The 23893-nt window shown below is 37.9% G+C and overlaps 1 protein-coding gene across 1 annotated transcript in view; it reads left to right on the forward strand.

Moving 5' to 3' along the window:
* The window catches only part of RET (ret proto-oncogene), a 175516-nt gene that overhangs the window by 113321 nt on the left and 38302 nt on the right, over window positions 1-23893 (forward strand). Inside the window, 6 exon segments of the mRNA XM_074232971.1 lie at window positions 977-1240; window positions 3830-4117; window positions 8845-9086; window positions 12201-12396; window positions 14220-14419; window positions 23276-23534. Of these exon segments, the coding sequence (XP_074089072.1) occupies window positions 977-1240; window positions 3830-4117; window positions 8845-9086; window positions 12201-12396; window positions 14220-14419; window positions 23276-23534 (1449 nt within the window).

A 23893-nucleotide genomic window follows, 5' to 3' on the forward strand; every position in this document is an offset into this window, starting at 1 on the left:
CATCATTATCATAATAAATTGACAGTAGAGAGCCATGGAAGGTTGTAGGGAAGACCAATGTAACATGGATCTTGGACTGTTTAACTCTTACAGATAGGAATAGAGACTTTGGGAGAGAAGTGCTAAAGGTGTCTTCTCTATTAGGGATAAAATGTTTAAAATGTCAGAGCCTCAGTGGATTAGGATTTGAGTGTGAATGAGGCCTTGGACACTTACTAACTGTCTCTGAGCAGGCCACCTAACCTTGTTTGTCTCAGTTTCCTTTTCTGTAAAATGAACTGGAGAAGGAAATGGCAAATCTCTCCAGGATCTTTACCAAGAAAGTCCCAAAAGGGGTCTTGAAGAGCCAGATACAAACTGAACCAACTGATCCAGTGGGGTTCCATTAAATTGACCAATTATATCAGCAAACATAATTATCCCATCTTGACCTGTTCTGCTAAAGAATGGGGTGAAGAGAGGAAGTCACTGAGGACAACTGGCCTAGTTTATTTGACATGGAATCAGAGCAACTTGTGTTTTACTCCTGTCTCCTATCCTTGGAAAATGGGGAAGCTACCATCTACCTCCCAAGGCAGTTGTTAATGTCAAGTGAGATTATGTAAAGTGTAGTATATATGTCAGTTATTATTATTAAATGGGATCCTAGACTGGATCTACAAGGTCTGTCTATGTGAGCTGATTGTCTTTCTCCTTATTTATCTATATCTCCTGCCTCACAGCGTTGGTGTGAGGCTTTAATGAAATAGAATGTGTAGGGGTGGCTAGGTGGTGCAGTGGATAGAGCACTGTCCCTGCAGTCAAGAGGACCTGAGTTCAAATCAGGTCTCAGACACTTAATAATTACCTAGCTGTGTGGCCTTGGGCAAACCACTTAACCCCATTGCTTTGCAAAAACCTAAAGAAACAATAGCATGTGTAAATTATTATAATTAATTATTTCATTCTCCTTCATCTCTCCCCTTTTTCTATCCAGCTGCATTGGGCCTTTATTTTTCCCGGGACACTTATTCAGAAAAACTTTATATCGACGAACCTGTTGGAACACCCCTGCTCTACGTTCATGCCTTACAGGATGTTCAAGGGGAGGTTCCCCGCTTCCGCCTGGGCCAGCACCTCTATAACATCTATCGATCTCAGCCCCACAAGAATGACTGGTTCCAGATCAATGAAGACACAGGTCTTCTCTACCTCAACCAAAGTCTGGACCAAAGAGCCTTGGAGAAACTGAGTGTCCGAAGTAAATGGAGGGTTGGGGGTGGGGGGGGAGATGCAAGGCAATTCAACAAACCAAGATGAAGTATTTGTCAGATGTTTCAGGTGCTGGGACTAAACAAATGAAACAGAGCCTGCCCTCAGGGAACTTACAGTGGAGATAAGATGTCCACAGATAACTTTAACACAAACAAGTACCATAAATACCTAAGTGAGCTTCAAAAAGAGGTTTGTGAGAGATTTAGAGGGTAATGACTTTGAACTCTTGGGAATCAAGTTTTGGTTGACCTAGAAGGAAGGGGAAGATTATTATGAGGAAAGACTGGGGAATCAGTCTCAAGTGAGAGTGACAATGAAAGCAAAAAAATGTGGTGGGAAAGGACTGACCATAGTCAGGGGGGGTGGTGAGAAGGCAGTTTTGCTGAAATATACATTGTGAGCTGGAAAGATTGGTTGGAGGGCAATTTTTGAGGCTGCTGTTGGGTTTGCTTCCCCCTCCTCTACACAAAACTGGGTATTTTCAGGGAAACCCAAATGATTAGGAAGAAGCACTAGATTACAGTAGATAAGAGCACTGGCTTTGGCAGTCAGAAAATCTGGGTTCACATGCCTACTCTGGTACTTACTGTGGGCCATCACATAACTCCATCCTTAGTTCTCAAATGAGTTAGACTAAATGGTCTCTAAGGATCCTTTCAGGTACTAGTGGCCTCCCTTTCCAATTACTAGATAGATACTTAGGTGTGTAGATGGACAGACAGAGGAATGATAGAGAGATGACTGCAGAGATGGATGATAGAGGTAAATGGGTTTATAGATATAGGTGGATAGATGGATGAACAGATAGGTAGATAGAGAGATGTGGAGAGTGATAGATGATCAGATGGATGTATAGCTAGGGAAAGATAGGTAAGTAAATAGTTGAGGTAGAGATCTAGCTAGATATATGTATATATTAGTTATAGGATATGGATTTCATAAAGATATACCAAAGCCCATGTACATATATACAACTTACCCAGAAATCACATATTTATTAGCAATGTACAGAACTTATTAGCAATGTACTAACTTTTGGGGAGGCTTAAGGAAAATTCAAGATTAATTCTCTCAAGAGTTTTTTTGCCTAATGGAGAAGACAAATGGTTGTGGCTACTATACTAGTTAGAACCTGATTAAGGCTGTAAACTTTATAGAAATTCATTTTTGACTGCAAGGTTCAGGTGGAGATAAGTCTTGAATTGGCCCTTGAAAAATGGGTAAGAATTGGATATGAAGTTCTTTAGGCTATGCAAAAGGAAGATTTTGTTGCCCTGGAGAAACAATTTGGGGCCATCCAGTGGATATTACCCTTTAAACAGAAACAGATCTATTTTCTTATCCCATAATGCATTTCATTGGTCAACAGATAAAAGAGTCTGAGGAGACAAGACCTTTGGGTTCATTCCCTTGACTAACCATGAAATACCAAGCTCTCCTAGTCTAGGTGTGGATCAGTCCAGGTGCAATGATAGCAAGGACTGAATGTCATTTATATTGCAGCAGTGTGACTCCCAAATAAGGAAGCAGGATAAAGTTGGAGGGAGAAGTTTGGGCTTTGCTCTTTTCATCCTCATTTCATTTGGATCCTCACTGTTAGTATTTGCACAGCTGGGAAAACTGGTGCTTCACATCTCAGCAGGGTTGAAAAAAACTGAATTTACTGTGTGTGGCTATGGGTTTCCTGCCATTTTGTATTTTAATTTTATATTTTTCATTTTTGAAAGTCCTTTCGCTTCTGGCACAATCAGGGAATATGCAAACTATTCCTAAGAGAAATTTGAAAGTGTAATTGAGCACTGTTAGATGTTGGCTAGCTTGCCAAGGGCTGGCCTTGAGTTGAAGGTAAGCTTTGGAATTTTATCAATTGATGAAAGAGAATGTTCTGAAAACCATGGATGAAAGTTTATAGTAATATGTTAATTTGTAGGAAATTCTTTTAATGGGGCTTTCAGGGTCATTATGCCTTCACTATAATAATCCGAAGAGATAGGAAGAGCGAGGTTTATTTTCTCCATTTCCCAGGTGAGCACAAAAGGATCAGGGAAGCTAAGCAAGTTCCCAAAGCCACACACTAAGCTTTGGTAGTGTGCCAGACCCCAAAGTTCCTGCCCATTAGACCAGTGTACTTGGCCTTAGGCTTTGCTGCCTTTCCTTCCCTCATTCTCTTGAAGATGAATCTTTGTTGTTATTCAGTTGCTTTAAGTATGTCCAACTCTCCATGACTCCATTTCTGGTTTTCTTGGCAAAGACTCTAGAGTGGTTTTGTCATTTCCTTCTCTAGTTCATTTTACAGATGAGGAAATTCAGGCAAACAGGACTAAAAAAATTGCCCAGGGTCACACAGCTAGTAAGTATTTGACTCTAGATTTGAACTTAGGAGGAGAAGTCTTCTTGATTTCATAACACTCTATCCACTGAGCCACCTAACTGCCCCTAGATGGATCTTATCTGTCCTTTTTAGCATAAACTAAGCCCATTTGGGATTACCTGGGCTTCACCCTGCTTTATTTTGAACCTGTTGTCTGATTGACTGTATAAAGGTAAGCCTGGATCTCACTTCTTCTCTCTGCAGATGGAGAATTTTCTTTACTCATCATCTACCTTCACGTGTTTCTCTCACCCAAGCCATTCCGTGAGAATGATTGCTACTGGCCAAACTGTGCCAAAGTGATGTTGTCTGTCATCAATACCACCATGCCAGCCTGCAGCTCCCTGAAGCCCAGGGAATTCTGCTTTTTGGAGACAGGGCTCTCATTTCGCATCAGGGAGAACAAGCCACCAGGCATATTCCACCAGTTCCGTTTGCTTCCTGTACAGCATCTGTGCCCAAACATCAGCATTTCCTACCAGTTAACTGGAGGTAAGGTTGGTCTTCCTAAAAGCCTCCCTCCTCGTCATTTCTTAAGATAATAAAGACTTTTCAGAGAATGCTTAACCACATTTAGCCTAGATGAAGAGTAACTCACTGTGTTAGAGTGGAGTGATGAACTTAGAAGTAGAAGACTCAGATCTTCACCCTGCTTCTGATATTTCTTATTGAATGACATTCGACAAGTCAACTTAGCTCTCCACGCTTCAGTTTCCATCATGAAATGGGAATATTGCTTGCTCTACCTTCTTCCCAAGGGTATTGTGAGGATAGTGTTTATCAAATATCATGGGCACGTGAACTCTTATGGTATATTATGAGGATAATGAGGTCAAAAGACTTAAAACAAGAAGGAACTTAAGAGATCATCTTCTCCAATTCTTTCATTGTACATGTGAGGAAACTGGAGTCTGAGAGGTTCCAACTCAACTTCACACAAATAGGATATGACAGGAATGGGATTCTATTCCTAATCCTGGGACTTTAAATCCATATTAATTTATACTACTTTGTCCTGATTATAGTTATATAAGGCAATAAATAATAATGATTATAATAAGAGTAGCAGCAACCATATTAATAATAATTATTGGCATTTCTATAGCTCTTTAAAGGTTTGCTAAGTGCTTTATAATGTATTTTTCTTTTCATCCTTACAATAACCTTGGATCATAGGGGGCTATTATTATTGCCATTTTAGAGCTAGTGAAACTGAGACTGAGAAAAATTAAGTGACTTACCCAAGGCCACATGAACCTGGTCTAAAGGCAGATTTGTACTTGGGTCTTTTCTGCTTCAGTGTCCAAAGTCTCATCTACTGTGCCATCTCTAGAGACAAAGACAAACCAGAAATTCAGTTCTTGGCCTCAAGGAGAATATATTCTATAGGCATTGATATTCTAGTTATTGTGTTTACATAAGAATATCAGACCCTCTCCTTGATTCATACCAATGGTCCATCTAACTCAGTATACAGATCATCTCTTATAAGGATACCAAAAGACATAACAAAAGAAAATCATGATTGTCTTCCCTCTTGTCGGTCTCAAGGTTAACAGCATCATCCTGATATTCTTAGTTTTGCTTAATTACCCTTCTAAATCTATGATCCATAAGTTTCCCTAAAGCCTAGAAGGATTGTGTGGACACTTAGAAAGATTTGAGTTTGAAGCCTTCTTAAGTTATTTATTAACTATATAACTCTGGACAAGTCACTCAATTTCTCACAACAGTTTCCTTATCTCTGAAATGGGAATAATAAAAGCATCTAGTTCACTGAAATGACCAAAGGAATAAAAGAACTAGCATGCAAATCTTAGCAAATTTCAATAATAATAATAATAATTTTAAAGCACTTATATAAATGCTTTGCTGTTATTTGCTCATTTTTTAGTCATATTCAAATTTTCATGACTCTTTTTTGAGATAATGGAGTGGTTTGTCATTTCCTTTTCTAGTTCATTTTACAGAGAAGGAAACTCAGGCAAACAAGGTCTGAGGCTGGATTAGAAGTCAGGTTTTCCTGACTCCAGGCTGGGCGTTCTAACCACTGTGTCACCTAGATGCTCTAATAAAGAAATATTGCCTATCATTAATAATAATAATAATGATAATAATTAATAATAAATTATACAAGCCAGTTGTATATTCAGACTGTATAACCACTCAATAATACATTCCACAAGTTCAACACTCAATACTTACCTTGGGCAAAGTGCCTTAAGAATACAGATTTTAAAAAATTATAGAGTACCAGCCTTCATGGATATGATACTCTAGTGAGGTCTGTCACTATTTAGGACGAAGAAGAGAAATTCCTTGACATCAAAGTGCTTGGCCCTGTCAAATGATTCTGTACCAGATAGGATTTTTCCATGAAAATAACAGAAACAAAAATCTATTCCCATAAGCTTTGACATTGTATCCTAAGACCCACTAGTCTAGCCCCTGAAGATGAACCCTCCTTGTCTTTCCATATTAAGATGGTTGTAAATTCCTTGAGAGCAAGGACTTTGTTTTTTCTTTGTATCCTCAGTATTTATTGCTAAAACTTCTTTCTCAAAAAGGACCAAAGACATCAGGAGAAGGTGATGTTAACTTGAAAACAAATTGGCTTTAAATGAGGCAGGGTGTGCAAAGTCACTAGCCTCCCTTTCTCCTTCAGAACCATTTGGATCCAGTGGCAAGATAAAGATTAGAATGATTGGAGATGGCCCCAATGCAGTGAGATTCCCTGGCCTTTTTAAACTAAACGTTTTCCTGGGACTCAGTTTGTCTAAGATAACATCCAATGATTAAGGCTAGGTAAGAAATAAAGCAAAAAATGGCCTCTTTTACCTACTCCAAAAGAATAAAAAGGAAAAAGTCAATCTGGGAGGGGAAGATCCTTGGGTTTCAGGACAAAATAAAAACAGCTGCTATTTACATTCATATTAAGCCAGCAAAATCCAAACAATGACCAACCAAGACTTGGGTTAGGGCCCATTATTGACCAAACACTGATAACCATAATAATTTGGGTTTAAGGTATAGTCAAGTCTCTTTATATAAATAAAAATGGATTTATCAATGCCTGGTTTTCAGATCTGTATTTCAAGAAATTTATATTTCTTGTAAATTCTTTCCCAGGTCTATTTTTCTGAGATAGTACCCATTCAGTGATTTAAGTTTAAGCATCTGTTACGAAAGTACTGGTGCTTTGTACATTGTAAGCACCTAATAAATGCTTTTTCCTTCATTCACAGGATCGATAAATCAGGTAGACAAATAATTAAAGCATAAACTGGAATATGGTTAAATGCATAGGAGGAGTTTGAGGGATAGGAGGGAGTCAAGGAGAAGAAGCACTTCTATTTAGGGGAATCAGAAATGTTTTATAATGGAGGTGGTACCTGAGTGAGACTTGGAAAGAAAGAAAATGGTTTCAAAAGACTGAAATGGGGAGTGAGTCTGTTCCATGCATAAAGAATAGCCCATGAAGATGAATAGAGATTGGAGAGAATGGGAGGAGATTTGGCAGTTAAATAATTCAATTTATCTGGAGCCAGAGTGAAAGGGAAGAATAAAACAAAGCCAAGCAAAAGTCTATTAGGGCCAGATTGTTCAAGGGTCTTGAAATCTAAGCTGAGGAGTCGGAACAAGAGGATATAATCTTCCCTGGATGTGGTTAAGAAAACAACTTTGGAATAAGGGAGCAAGGTGATGAGATCCATACATGTCATGCATACATATATTATAAACGCATATAGACACATATACAGCATACATGTCCTATATAAAGACACATATAGCACATATGGATATGTTGTATGCAAATTTGTTATGTGCACACATGTGTGTGCACTCCCATCTTTAATGTACATTGTGTACATGTGATATGCATGTATGCATAATGTATTACTTTTCACAATAGGGTGAAAGCTTAATTGAAACTGGGTGAGATGAGTCAAGGGACCAGTTAGAACTACTGCAGTATCTATGAGTGACTTGGATGACACAGTAGACTTGGAATTAGGAAGACTCAGCTTCCTGAATTCAAATCCTGCCCTACTAGTCATGTGACCTTGGGCAAGTCATTTAACCTCTTATCCTCTGTTGCCTCATCTGTAAAATGTTTTGGAGAAAGAAATACATTATAGTATCTTTGTCAAGAAAACTTCAAATGGGGTCATAAAGAATCATATATGACTGAAATGACTAAATAGACAGCTGGTATTCATGAAAAGGAAAGGGATTTGAACAATAGTGGTGACCAAAGGCATGAAATTAGAAGAGACAAGTGTGAACTGAGATAGACTCAACAAAACTTGGCAGAAGCTAAGAAGTTGTTAGGAAAGAAGAAGAGAAGATGATGTTTCTTCCCTGTTAGGTAACAGGAAAAAGTCAGGAGTATGGGCAGGATTTACAGGAAGGTGATGAATTTTTTTTGGCAAGGCAATGGGGTTAAGTGACTTGCCCAAGGTCACACAGCTAGGTAATTTTTAAGTGTCTGTGGTTGAATTTGAACTCAGGTCCTCCTGAGACTCCAAGGCTGGTGCTCTATCCACTGCACCACCTACTGAATCGGTGATGACTTTTTATTAGTCTTAGAGATAGTGTCTCCTTGGAGGCAGCTTTGTCAGTAATGTCAGACTTGGAATCCAGAAGACCTGAGCTCCTCATGTTGACTATACAGACATGGATAAATCACTGAACCTCAGTTTTGTCATCTGTAAAAATGGGAGAATGTAACTCCATGAGATTTTTGTGTAAAATGCTTTCCAAACCCCATAGCTCTATTTGATTGTTGAGTATTTGAACTAGTTTTAGTATTCTTGAAATTATGAATAAGGCCATTTGCAAACTAGCTTACTTCATTTTCATTTGATTTTTAATCTTTCTTCATACTTAGGCTGCTATTTTGATCATTGTATTTATCTCTTCCTAGACCTTCTTCCTTCTCTCATGAAGATGGTAGTTTTGTACATGACAACTACTCCCTCTTTTCTTTTTTTATCTCCCTCTCCCCCCACACTGTGAAACAGGAATAAGCCAGGTAAGATAGCTACCTGGTCTCTTCATTCCTGAACATTCCATTTTCCTCCCTGCCCAGCCCAATCAGGGGCATGACAGGGGCATTTTTGCATCAAGTGGCCTGGATGGGGCGATATCCTCTCTCTCTCTCTCTTGCAAAATTTTGCACTAACATTGCTATTCTCTATCTTTGCTTTGGTAATTAGAAGAAGACCTTCCCTTCTATTCTGATAAGGACACCATGGAGGTGAACATGAAACACCCTTTGGACCGTGAACAAAAGGAAAAATATGAATTGATTGCCAAGTGCACAGTTCGGGAAGGTTTGCGGGAAGATGCTGTGATGGTGCCCTTTCCTGTGACTGTATATGATGAGGATGATTCACCTCCTACTTTCTCCAACAGCAGCAATATAGCCAATGCAGTTGTGGAGTTCAAACGAAAAGAGGTATAAGGGCTTTGGCAGGGATTCTGGAAATGTCAGAGAGCATTTTTAGAGCCTAGACAGAAAGAAAACTAGATAGTTGGGTCAGAGAGTGCTGGATGTAAAGTCAGGAAGACTTGAATTCCATCCCTACCTGTCTCAGCCAATTACTAAATGATGTGACTCTGGGCAGATGACTTAAGCTTTCTGTGCCTCAGTATCCTCATTTGTAAAATGAGAGGAGAACTCAGTGACCTCTAAAGTTTCTTCAATCTCTCCAAACCTATGAAATGATGGTTTGTGGTAGTCTTTCCTGTCATACACCAGTGGGTTTTCTACAAAGACCTTGCTTTTTACTATGCTGTTTTGACTGAAATTTAAACTAGAGAAGGTCAAGCAGGTGTGGATAAATGTAGAACCTCTAGTTGTGTTTGCATAAGTACAATCATGCTCATCTCTGGCCACATTGCAAACTCCAAGCAAAATTATGTAAGTTCTTTCTGTCTGTTGGTTTTGAGTTGACTCTGCCTTTCCTTCATCACAATATCATTCAGAACTGACTCTGTAGATACAATTCATATTGATGATGTTTTTGATCCCCTGTTAAAGAAAAACTCCCTTGTTTTCCTTAGGTTTTGCTTACTCCAAGCTACACTTTGGTAATTAAATAATTACCTGCTATTAAGAAGAGGGACAAGAGAAAACTGGATGGGGGTAGAAGCACTTTTCATACAAAAGCCAGGATTGGAGTCAGGAAAACTCTACTTCATGAATTTAAATCTGACTTTACACATATAATAGCCTCATGACTCTGGAAAAGTAACTTAACCCTGTTTTCTTCAGTTTCTTCATCTGTAAAATGAGCTGGCAAAGGAAATGACCATTCCAGTATCTTGGCCAAGAAAACCACAAATGACTAAACAAACTTCCCAAAAAGCAAAATGATCTAATAGACTGAGAACTTAAAGGATGCTTTTATTGTATTTTATTTATTTTTTTGGGGGGGGGGTGGATAGTACTCTTTTAAAGGGCGGTAATTTTATCAATAAGACAGTGATCCCTCAGACCAACTCTTAACTTCCCTATCCCTTGACAAGATAGCATTCCTCCCCTATGTCTTAGGCATTCCTTTCTTTAGGGGCTACGGGCTTGAATATGAGCCATGGTATCAGGGCTGATCGAAGGCAAAATTTTGAACTCAGCAAAATTGATTTTATACCAGTTGTGTTCACTAGGTGGCGTAATGGTTAGAGGTCTTGGAGTCTGAAAGATCAATTTAAATCTTATCTCAGGCACTTTACCTTGGGCAACTCATGTGATTTTTTTTCTCTTTTGTTTTTCAATAAAATGATAAAGTTGGATTCTTCTGAGTCCTACTCAAAAACTATGATTTTATGATTATGTGATAACTACTTGCTGAGTAATTAACAGTTCCTTTAGTTGTTAACTAATTAAAATATATCCCTTTCTTTGCAGTGGTTTGTATTCATAAGAAGAATTTTTAAAAACTGAGAAGTTGGGGCAGTAGGTGAGGCAGTGGATAGAGCACCGACCCTGGAGACAGGAGGACCTGAGTTAAAATCCAGTCTCAGACCCTTAATATTAACTTAGCTGTGTGACCTTGGAAAACCCCACTGCCTTGTAAAAAAAGTGAAAAGTCTGTAGGAGGTGATAAATGGGAACCTGCCATTCCAAAATTTTAGATGTTGCCAACTTCTCCAGTCTCTTTCCAAAGAGTTCTGGATTCTTAAATCTGCAAATTCTTTTCCTTCTGGCTTAGAAGCTAACTATAACCCATGCCATGTTTTGAAATTATTTCAGAGGTCATAGCCCATAGCCCTTTTCTGAGGAGTCCTTTTTAAAAAAAGCATTTGTTCCCTGTTGGAAAGGTGATGTGATCCTATCTCAGGTGCCCCAGCCTGTGTCTTCCACTTAATACTTTTTCAGTCTTCTACAAGTCACTTAAACTCTCTAGGCCTCAGTTTCCTCTCTGGAAAATAAAGGTGTTGGAATAAATAGTTTCTGAAGTCTCTTTGAGTTCTAAACTCTTGATTTTACATTGAGCATCATGTCTAGTAGAGGTCAGCAGGAGGCACTGTTTTGGTGTATCACTGCCTAAAGTTCAGATTACAGAACCTGGGAATCTTGAAAGTAGATTATGGGGTGTGTGTGTGTGTGTATTTTAAATAGGTAGCCTAAAGAACCCAGAAGTTGACTGATAGTCTTGTCTTTTTGCAGTGCAAATCAATTAATAAATATTTATTATGAGCTTCCCATGCAGGTGGTGAATTTGCTCTATTTGCATTCTGCTGATTGCCAGAGATACAAATGCTCCCTGCTCAAAGGGAGTTTACCTTTTCTTGGGAGAGATAACACACACACACAATTATTTGGAACTCAAAAATGAAATAATACAAATATATGAAAAGTATTAGAAGGAAGGAACTTGGCAATTGGAGGATCAGGAAGGGCTCCATGCATGAAACTTCCTGAGCTAAATTTAAGAGATGACGATGCAAGGAGGGAGTGCATTAAAGAGACTGGTGGGGAACAGGTTGTGTAGCTTTAACAGCTAAAACACAGTTTACTAATAAAATGCACTCCCTTCTGATAAATGTTCCCACATCCCCCATTTCTGCTCCCTACCTTCCCTCAGTAATTCTCATAGAATTATACCTTATCAGGAACTATAGTCCCAGCTGTCCTTTAAGTAAAATGGCCATTAGATCTGTTGCTTCTAAAGAATTGTATCTGAATTTTGGAAAATTGCTGCCCTCTATGGAGAGAATAAATTTTAGCACCCATGCTTAGAGTCTAATGAAAAGAATTTATAGAATTTAAGATCTAAAAGGGAACTTTGCAGTGTTCTATAGCAAGCTACTCAAGGAAGCTTGAGCCCCAGAGGGGTAAAGCAACCAGGCCACCAAGATCATCTAGCTAATTAGTGGAGTTAGAGGGCAAAGAATAGCCCTTGAAAAGAAGCAAGGAGAGGAGCTTGCTAGGTCTTTGTGGCCCTAGCTTCATGCCAGGGAAGATTCTGGTTTTTTACTGAATGAAACAGGTCAGAGTATCCTCCTGTCCCCCCCAATCCCTCTCTCTCCCCACCCTCCCTACTTTTTGTCTTCTGTTTCTTCTTAGGGTACAGTATTGGCAGTGCTGCATGTCTTTGATGCAGATGTGGTACCATCCTCTGTGGACATCCCAAAAAAGTACCTACACACCATGCTCACCAGTGACCCTTGGGTCAATGAGTTCTTCAGGGTGGAGCACTCGCCAAATGAGACCTCTCGGAACTCTAATGGAAGCCGTGTGCGGGCAATGATGCACGACTACAGTAAGGGGGATCGGAGGGATGGAGATATGAAAGAGAGGGAGGTAGGAGCATTTGGGACCCCATCTGCTGCCTGTACCTTTTTAGACTATTACTTGACTCATTGACTGATGCCTTAGAACAGATGATCTCATTTGAAGAGATTTTAAAACATATATTCCATACTCTACACTACTTTGGTACATAGATTGAATTAGAAGATGGGTCTATAAGTGATGAGCTTGTTTTAAAAAAATAACAGGACTACAAAATGAGTTGGATGGAATTCAAAGTAGTCCCCTGGGGGTAAGGGGTAGGAAGACAGAGATGCAGCAAATCACTTATTCAAATGATGATACAATTATTCATTTTTCCCAAATGACTTTAGAGATTACAAAGCATTATTTATTTGCAGTATTTTTCTAAATGGTGGCAAATTGCCATATTCTGAAGATGACTTTAGAGAAAAATCCAAAAGTCAATGAGCATCAACATTAATGATGATAGTTGGAGTGATAACATTAGAAAAGCAGCTGGGGTCTTGAGGTCATGAACACTTTACCAGAGAAGGACCATTTGAAGAAATTTAGGGTGTTGGAAAGCAGCAAAATTGAAGGAGATGTGGGAATGTGAGAGATGTGGGAGTATGTTTTATTCAAGTATCCAAAAGTATCACCTAGAAGAGGGATTATATTTGTATTAAAGACTTCTGGAGGGAAGAAGAAGGAGGTGGGAGTTGCAGAGAGGCAGATTTTGGTTTGCAAAATGAGATCTTAGAACAAGGGAATGCTGGAGTCAGCCTCTACTGCCTTATAAAAGTCAGTTGTTAAATTTTCATTGTAAATATTTACATCTCAGAAATCAGCAAATTCTAAAAGTCATGTGTTTTTGGTTGCTCATTTAGCTTTAAAAAGGCAATGGAGAAAATGGCAATAATACAGATTAGACCTGAATGTGTATAAGTGTTCCTTATGCACAGTATTCTTTTCTTTACCTTTTTTTTTTTTAATGAGAACTGATTTGGGTTTTAAATCTTTACCAGCATGTCATAGGCCCTGAGGCTATCTATTCTAACTTTATTCTAAGCATAATATTCTTTACAACAAACCTTACGGGTTATTTTAGTCCCACCCTTGCATAAAGATCTCAGGTGAGAGTGGGAGTCCATGCCCTCCTACAACAGCCCATTCCCTTTGGGAGTTCTAATAATCAAGAAGCTTCTCCTTCTATTAGACTAAAATTTGGTTCTTTACACATTCTATTTATAGAAATGGAAGCAAGAAAAAAGACAATTTCCTTTCTATTTGATATTGTTCAAATGCTTGAAGACAGTTCTCCCAGTCCCTCTATTGCCTTCTCTTCTCCAAGTGAAACGTTACTAGTTCTTATAGCAATGTCCTAAAGACAATCATAAATCCTTTCACAATTCTTGTGGTTCTTCTCCCAGACTATTAGTAGCAATGTAGTACAGCAGAACAAGGCAGTATATCAGGAGATATACAGGTTTTTTCCTCACTTCTAATATTTACCAGCTGTTGGACTATGAATAAATAACTCAATCTTTCTTCACCTCAGTTTCTTTATCAGCAAAATGAGGGTCTCTAATATTCCCTGAAGTATTGGGAGGATGAGATAAGATAATGCAAGGCACTTCAAAAATCTTAAAGAACTATACATATACATATATATATATATATATATACAAATATATATGTAGAAATGAATAAAATATATACATACATTCATGTATATCCCTATTTTTAATCAATATTTTTTTTAAAGTGAAGTGCTCATTTGTGAATTGACAATCTATAACAATGTTGATGGAGCCCCTTTTGTTTTTGCAGAACTGGTGCTCAACCGAAGCCTTCCCATCACAGAGAGCTATTCTTTCCAACTAGGAGTTCTGGTGAATGACACTGACTTCCAGGGTCCTGGAGGGGTACTCCAGCTCTATTTCAATGTAACTGTCCTGCCAGTCAGCATAAGGTTCCCAAACATCTCCTATTCCTTCTCAATAAATAGGAATGCTCACCGATATGCCCAGGTGAGTGATAAATGGGATATTTCATGTGGGAAGACAAGGAACCCAGAGCACATGGACAGGGAGAGCTAGAAAGACACCCCAGGCAAGCTTCTCCATCTGCCACAAGATAATAGGAGTCCTTGGTAACTGGTTCATTCTGGAAGAATTCACCTACTCTCATTTGTTTATTTTTATTTTTTTTAGGTTTTTGCAAGGTAAATGGGGTTAAGTGGCTTGCCCAAGGCCACACAGCTAGGTAATTATTAAGTGTCTGAGACCAGATTTGAACCCAGGTACTCCTGACTCCAGGGCCAGTGCTTTATCCACTGCACCACCTAGCTGCCCCTCACTTAGTCTCATTTGAAGGATTTCTGGCATGTTTGTTACCATGAGGATACAATAGAGGAAGTAATCCCTGCTCTCAAGAAATTTGCAGTCTTGAGAAAGAAGACAATATGCATGAACCAATTTGAGGGCAATCCAAGATGGCTCATAAGCCCACAAATATGTGACCTAAGTGCTGAAGTACTCTGGGATGTCAGGAAAGGAAAGATCAGTGTAAGTGGGCCAAATGAGGAATATTAGTTATGTTCCAACTAGAATAGTAACCTTTCCCACTCTTTTTGGAGCTCCTTCTAGAAGACAGTGGTCTCTTGCTGAAAGATTCCTATATTTCAAGAGGTAAGATTGGATAGCAGAAAAAGCCCCGGGCAAGCCCTGACTTGGAATCCTGGCTCTGACACAACTTGTGATTGAACAATTGTTTTCTGTGATCCCGCCCCACCAGTTTTGGGTTTTTTTTTTTCATTTCTTGATCCTTTATAGTTTTATCTTTTAAATTAGAATCAGTAATAATGAATATTTGAACAGGGTGCCTCATGGGATAGTTCTGAGCAAAACACTTTGTAAGATGAGACCTATAAACCATACACATGTGAGATGGCATTTATTTTAATATATTCATGACGTCTGCTGTTCCCTACTTCAGCTTCCTAATCCTCACCAGAGCCCTTTTCTATCTCTTTCAGAGTTAACTTCCTGTTTCTCCCTTTGTTTCAATTTAATACTATGCCAAGCCCATTAATAACATTTTTTTGGTAAGGGCAATGGAAGGTTGATATTAGTTAAGGGTACATTGCTGTTGACTTTGTTAGGAACTGCAGGTATTGTTTGTCTACTGGCACCAGAAGGCAATTGAAATAAGTGTTTATTCCAGAGAGGGTGGAATGAAGGGGGAGATTCCAGTGGCTAACCAAAATGTTGGACTCAGGCTAGCTGTGATTCTTGGCTAGTTCTGGGATCTCAGACAAGTCATATATAACTTCTCTTTTCTCATCTATAAAAATTGGGGTACTCCATACAACTCTCATAAGATTTGAAGACAGCATTTTGCCAGTGGTGCAGTGAAAAGAACATTAGCTCTGAATTTGAGGACTATTGAACTAGCCGGGTGATCTTGGGCAAATCCTTTAATTTCTGTGGGTCTCAGTTTCCCTCCTTGTGAAATGAGATTGAAGGAGATGACCTGTGGAAATCCTTTCAGCTCTAGATGAGTGACCTAATGATCCCTATTTGTAAAGCTCTGTTGCAACTAAGTGGATCAGTAGATAGAATATTGAGCTTGGAATCAATTACTCATTTTCATGAATTCAAATCCAGCCTCAGATGTTTTCTTAGCTAGGCAAATCACTTAATCTTGTTTGTCTCAGTTTCTTCATCTGTAAGGAAATGGCAAAAAAATCACTCCAGAAAATCCCAAATGGAATCCCAGAGAGACAAACACAACTAAACAATAGTAACATAGCAATATCAGTTATTAATATGTCAGTTGATAATCCCTTCTTCTTGCCCCATGACTTCTACATCTCATTCCCCCCCAAACTGTTAACAAACATTAATTGCTCAGTGGACTGGAAGGAAATAAGCATTTACATAGCAATTACTGTTTACCAGCCACTTTTACACATATGATCTCATTTGATCCTTACAACAACTTTGCAAGGTAGGTGCTTTTTTATCATCAAGGAAACTGAGGCAAGCAAATTAAGGGATTTGTTCAGGATCATGTAGCTTCTAAGTATCTGAAACTGGATTTGAAAGGTGGTCTTCTCAACTCTAGGACCATAGCACCACCAGCTGCTTCTAATGTGTTTGACATCATGTCAGGTGCTGGAGATGCAAAGACAAAATTTAACTATATTTATACCTAAGGAGTTTTCAATCTGTCCAAGTACTACATATAAACACACAATTCACATTTAATTATATGTATATGTAATTATATGTTACATACAAAATAAGTCCAAATTGGTAGCATTGAAATTGCAAAGTGCATTACATATATTACTTCAATTTATCCTCCCCAAAATCCTGGGAGGAGGTAGTTATTGCTATCCCCATTTTGCAGATGAGGCAGATGGAGATTATATGACTTGTCCACACCTGGTTACGACTGTCAAGGTTGGAGTTTCTGACATGTTATCCACCTTAGCCAGCAAGGAGTTAGAGAGAGAGAAAATGCAGTGTAAAGTAGAGGGAAAAAAGCCAGGATGGCTAGTTAGCTGAGAACAGAAAGGAGATTCTCTATATAATGAGTCCAGAACTATAAGTTGGCACCAGATTGTGTAGAGCTTTAAAAACCAAACAAAGAAGTTTATAATTTGATCCTAGAGGCAATCGGGAAGCAGTAGAATTCACTGGATTAGAGAATGACATAGTCAGATCTGACCTTAAGGGAAATAATGCTAGTGACTAGCGGGGAAATGGATTATTAGTGTGGGGAGAGACGAGCCAGAGAGGTCAATGAAGAGACCATTGTAGTAGACTTAACCAAGGGTTGGTGAATGTCTGAGGTGAATTGTGGACTGAGGTGTGTGTGTGTGTGTGTGTGTGTGTGTGTGTGTGTGTGTGTGTGTGTGTGTGTGTGAGAGAGAGAGAGAGAGAGAGAGAGAGAGAGAGAGAGAGAGAGAGAGAGAAAGAGAGAGAGAGACTGCCTCAAAAGATATTGTGGAGATAAAAAAAAATTGATCAGACAGCTGATTGAATCCTAGTGATGAGGAAGAGGGAGGAGACAAGGATCATCCCAAACTATATCTTCCCAATCATTTCCTGTGCATCACTGCAAATCATTACTCTGTGACCTAATCACACCTTCCAGGATTGCCCTTCGGTGTTGCCCTTTGAATGACACTGGTATTGCATGATTTGATTTATATAGCAAATTCAGAAAAATATGGATACTGTTTCAATGGACCTTTCTTTCTGGGAGAAACTTGGGCTCACTACAAATACTGCAATTTTCCAAACTTCTCTCCTTAGTCTATTCAAAATAGCCTTAGTCTTCTATCCAAAATATTCATACAATCATGTTTATGTATGTCTATATATAGACAGAGCTATATAGACCTATCTATCTACACATACAAATGTCTGTGAATAAATAAATATAATTTCTCTGTTGTGTGTATGTGTGTTTATCACACACATATTTCATTTGGACAATTGTTCAGTGCTTTAAATGTCTCCAAATCTTTCCTTGAAAGAAAAATCTAATTAAAAATGTCAAAATTCTTCTGGAATTGCTATGCCAGTCTGTCTGTCTTTCTAGAGAGCTGAAACCTGCTGTCCCTCCACTTTCATATTAATTCTTCATTGATGTTTATTACCATATGGGTAGTTAGGGTAGAGACTTGAGCAATTGTGAATTTCATTTAAGGGACTTCATAGCATTTGAAAACCTGATGCAACCAGTGCGATGTTACTCCCAAATAAAAACACTCAGAGGACCTTATCATCTATGTATAATTTCTCTTTGATTGGGACTCTAATACTGTATGCAATCAGGTTCCAGTTATTGAGAACAACAAATCCTTTGAAGTAAATTGCATTATTCAAATTTGTATTGCTTCATTCCACTGGTCTAGAATCAGTTACCATATAGTACATAATTTCAACTTCAAATACTGTGTCTCCAACTTCATGGAATCAATCAGTATTCATGAATCACATTAATTGGAGTTTGTCAGTATTCTTCTTTATGGCATCAAATAAATTTGATGTGCAAGTTTCCCTCATTTATTAATTATCAGAGGGTTGTTGCACATGTCACCGATCCCTGTACAATTTCAGGAGACCTAGGGAAAGACCTCCTCACTGTGTTGGGTAGATCTCCTGTGGCAGATTGTTATATACAATCAGAGACAAGAACACATAGAATGGGTGGGCATGAATGGGCTGCAGTCTTATCAATCCCTTTGCCTCGTCTTCAAAAGTATACTTCTATGACTTTCTCCTCACACATGGACTTGAAAATTGTTGGGATTGAAATGGAAGAGGTCTTTTGATTGGTACAAGTTGAGAATTTTTTCACTGCTGCTTCTAGTCAATACTATCCTTTGCCTGTGAAAAATAAACTCATTGGACCCCTGGCTATGTTAGCACCACAGCAATTCCACAGTATGGTAGGGATGAACACCAATGTATCTGAGTTTGTGGCATCATTGAATCAAACCCTTTCTCCAGACAGAAATCCTCACTATCTCATAGGTTCACACTTATGGGTCAGCCAGAATTGAATTAAAATATAAGTAAATGTTTAACGAAATAACAGCACATAGGACATTATAGATCATGTTGATTTGTGGCTTTCCAAGACGCGTTTCTCTCTTCCATTCTTGCTGTGATTCTATTCTATGCTATAGTAGACATTTTTAAAATACCTTTGGCTAGCCCATGGTCATAAATAGGACCAGGATTCAAGCCCAGGTCTTGACTATTTCTTAAACTGCAGCAATTGTGTGAAGTCTTTTCTGCTATCTTTTGTATTTAGGTTCATAGGGTCATAGAATTTTTAGCTAGAAGGGATGTTATTGTGGATCAACTGGACCAACCCCTTCATTTTAAGTTTTTTGCCCAAAGTAGCAGCTGAAATATGGAAATATGAACCCAGGTCTCTGATCCACAAATCCAGTCTTGTTTCTACCATACCATACTATACTATACTATACTATACTATACTATACTATACTATACTATACTATACTATACTATACTATACTATACTATACTATACTACCTTTATCTGCTTTACTTCTAAGTACATCCTTCCCCTTGCCCCTTACAGAAATCTTGTAACAAAAAACTAAAAGGGAGATTGGTAAGAGGAATGAAGAATGACAGAGACAGACAAAGAATGAGAAAATTAGACTGAAAAAAATGAAAAAATCCAAACAGTTCATAAAAACTAACCAACACATCAACCAATTTTAACACATGCCCCTTGTAACTTCCATTCTAATGAGAGTCAATACTTCAGATGAAAAGGGTCCAGGGTCCTTATCAGATAGTATGTTACTGTTTTGTTCCCTTTCCAAAAATGAGAGAATCCAATTACTGAGGGAACAAAGAAGTTAACAGAGGCAGGACTTTATCTTCTCTTTCTTAGTTCCTTGTCTGCTTCTTTCCCTAATGGAAAATATGAATAACAAGCTCCCAAAGACTGTTGATTTGCAGTCACCAGAGCACATTGAAGACATTTTGCATTAGAAATGGGAAGGATCTTGAGGGATCACAGACCCCACCTCTCTGAGAGTTATGTTCACCCAGCCTTTCTCCTCCACATGCTTCTCCTGTAGTGGAGATGAGGTTTGTGGCTTGCCCACTCCTGTGTTCCCCCTCAGCTCTCCTCCCTGGAAGAACATTGAGTGGTTTAGTCACCAACTCCAAAGAAAAGAGAACATGAAGTTCCAGCAAGTCATTCTATCAGCTGAATCATCACCCCTCCCATGCCTGAAATGATGCTTGAATCTAAGGAGTTGACATTGAGATAAGTTGGTCTTGGTCTCAATAGGTACTGCTGTCTTATGAGTCTTGTGTAATGTTTTCTTATGAATTATATGTGAGATCCCATTTGAAGCACACCCAGGTGTGCTTCAAAGCATCACCTGCATAGAAATGTACATCCCTTAATTTGGTTTTTAAAATTCTAAAAGAGTTGAAAGTGTCTTCAAGGATGTCTATTCATAGAATCACAAGACTGATTTTTTATTTTATTTTTCATTGTAAACAAGAAACATTTCAAATTTTAAAAAAAATACCAAAAAAAAGGACAAAAAATAGAATTCTATAAGAAAGTTTCCACTTCTGTGTATAACTTTAGGTATTTTGGTTTGTTCATTTTTTATTTTTAATTTATTTTTCAATTACATGTAAACATAGTTTTCAACATTCATTTTTGTAAGGTTTTGAGTTCCTATGCCCAAAGAATAATAAAATTGTGCATACCCCTTTGATTCAGCAATAGTAATACTAAGTCTATATCCCAAAGAGATCATAAAAAGTGGGAAAATTCTCACATGTTCAAAAATATTCACAATAGCCCTTTTTGTAGTGGCAAAGAACTGGAAATTAAGGGGATGCCCATCAATTTGGGAATGATTGAACAATTTATCATATATGAATGTTATGGAGTACTATTGTTTTGTAAGAAATCATGAGCGTGGGGGCAGCTAGGTGGCACAGTGAATAGAGCACTGGCTCTGGAGTCAGGAGGACCTGAGGTTCAAATGTGATCTCAGACACTTACTAATTACCTTGCTGTGTGACGTCGGACAAGTCACTTCACCCCATTGCCTAGTCAAAAAAAAAATAAATCATGAGTGGCCAGAGTTTAGAGAAGCATGAAAAAAACTTTCATGAACTGAGTGTAGTGAGTAGAATCAAGAGAACAATGTACATACTAACAACATCAAGAGAGGATCAACTATGATTGATGTAGCTCCTCTCAGCAGTTCAGAGATCAAAAACAATCCTGAGATACCTTCCTATGGACAATGCCATCCATATTCAGAGGAAAAACTATGGCATCTGAATTAAGAGCAGGGACAACTAGGTGGCGTAGTGGATAAAGCACGGGTCCTGGAGTCAGGAGTACCTGGGTTCAAATCTGATCTCAGACACTTAATAATTACCTAGCTGTGTGGCCTTGGGCAAGCCACTTAACCCCATTGCCTTGCAAATGAACTAAGAGAAAAGCATACATATGTTCATTTAAAAAAAATCTTTAATGTTTTTCCTTTCTTTCTCATGGTTTTTTTTTCTTTCTTCTTAGATCTAATTTCTCTTTCACAATAAGACTAACAGGGATGTATGTTAAACATAAATGTACATGTGCAACTTTTTCCAGATAGTTCAATGTCATGGGAGGAGGAGAGGAAAAGGACAGTAGAAAAATGTGGAACTCATAAACTCACAAATGGATGAATGTTGAAAAGTACCTTTACATGTAATTGGAAAAATAAAATTTCAATAAAAAAAGATTTTCAGTTCTGCGTTTTTATCTCTTCCTCCCTTGACAATGAGTAATCTGATATGGGTTATAAATATACGACTATGTTTATTTTTGTTTTTTTTAATATGTAATGCTTAATAATGTTAATAAAATAAGACTGACCTGTGTGTTTTACCTCTTGTATGTCTTGATTTTCTGATATTATATATATATATATGTATATATATATATACATATATATATATATATATATATATTAGTGTGGTTCAGTGTGCAGAGTACTGGAGCTGAGGTTAAAAGGTTAAAAGACACTGAAATAAATAAAATCTGGCCTTAATCATTACACGTGGCCCTAGTCAAGTCATTTAATGTTTGTTTGCCTCAGTTTCCTCAATTATGAAATGGGAATAATGTTAGTGCTTACCTCCTAGAGAAGTGAGAATAAAATGAGATAATTGCAAAGTGCTACATGAATGCTACCTTTTATTTTTATTATCATTGTCTGTGTGTCTTTTCTCTTTCCCTCCTGTCACCTTCATTCAATTCTTCCCCCCACCCACCCCCGCCATAGGACTGTAAGATTTTTTTTGACTATCATATCTCCAAGAATAGAGCGTAAAATCATGCTTGCAGTAAGCACATGATGCTTATTTGATAAGTTTGACTGATAAAAATAAAAACTCTGACTCCTAAAAATGAATTGGTATGTTATTATACTATAGGAAATTGATTTTTATCCTTCATTCTCAAAGAAGACCATGATATCAGGGGAGATGATGCCATGACAAGTACATAAATTGGAGTTGACTGAAGGAGTGCTGTGCTAAATAACCAGCCTCAGTTTTTCCTCTTGAACCATCTGGGCCCAATAGCCAGATATGAATCAAGATGACTGGAGATGGCCCTGGATGAGATGTGGTCAGGGTTAAGTGGCTTGGCCAAGGTCACAGAGCTAGTAAAAGTCAAGTATCTAAGGCTGGTTTTGAACTCCCACATCCCTGATTCCAAGGCCAATGCTTCATTCACTTGTGCCAGATTTGAAAATTCAGTGCAATATGGGAAGAATTATGTGAACTGATATAGAGACCAGAAACAGAACCCAAAATAATAATAATACAATAAAAATAGTAATTCAAATGAAAACATCAAAGGACAAACTGATTAACTGTAACATTCAATCTAGACTTAAGAGAATAGACATTAAAACATGCTTTCCCTCAGAGGGATGGGGAAATCTATAGATGAAGAATATTGAATATGATGTCATAGGTAGTTATTTATCTTTTTCTTTCTATGTGACAAAGCATGAGAAAGGAGAACTCTATTAGGAAGTAACAAACAAAATACATCAATTGAAAAATCTAAATAAAGAAGATGAACTTGAAAGCTCTTCAAGGTCATTTATAACTCTAAATATGATTTTTAGATTGTGCAAGTTATACTATATGCACTTTTTGACCTGTTGAGTGTTGAGTTTTTGCTATACTTATGAATTATAAGCAATTTTATTTATAAACAGCTAAGCATACTTTTCATATTGTTCCATGTTATCTAGACTTGTAATATTCTCAATTGTTCCTTGAGCCTAGATCGGAAAAGTTTGCATTGAAAACTGCAAGGAGTTCCACGGAGTAAATATTACCTACAAACTACAGTCGCTTAGTATCAACTGCTCTGCTCTGGCCATTATCACCACCCCAGAAAGTACAACAGGAAATCTGTTTGTGAATGATACTTCTATATTGCAAAGGCCAGAATGCACAGGAATGAAATATGTGGTGGTTGCATCAGACAAACAGAGCAAGAAACAGTCTAAAACAACATTTACTATCTCAGTCGAAGGAAATTGTAAGTATACTCCTGGGACTTATACTCTCAATTTCTTTTATTTTTTAAGTCATTCACCCATACCATTCACATGAAATTTATTTTTTTTTTGTTTTTTTTGCAAGGCAAATGGGGTTAAGTGGCTTACCCAAGGCCACACTCACATGACATTTATTCCCCATTGCATTGTAATTATTTATATTTCCCTAAGTTCCTCAGCTGCTTTGTAGTTTGCTCCATTAGACTCTAAAAATCCATCTTCAGCATCCCACTCTACTGTAATCTTCATGATTTTTCAATTTTGAACCAAAATTCTCAGTTGTTTATATTGACTTTTGTATGATCTACAATGCCTTGCATATGGTAGCAAAATATATAAG

This window comes from Macrotis lagotis, chromosome 4 (assembly GCF_037893015.1).
Source record: "Macrotis lagotis isolate mMagLag1 chromosome 4, bilby.v1.9.chrom.fasta, whole genome shotgun sequence".
Classification (NCBI taxonomy): Eukaryota; Metazoa; Chordata; class Mammalia; order Peramelemorphia; family Peramelidae; genus Macrotis; species Macrotis lagotis.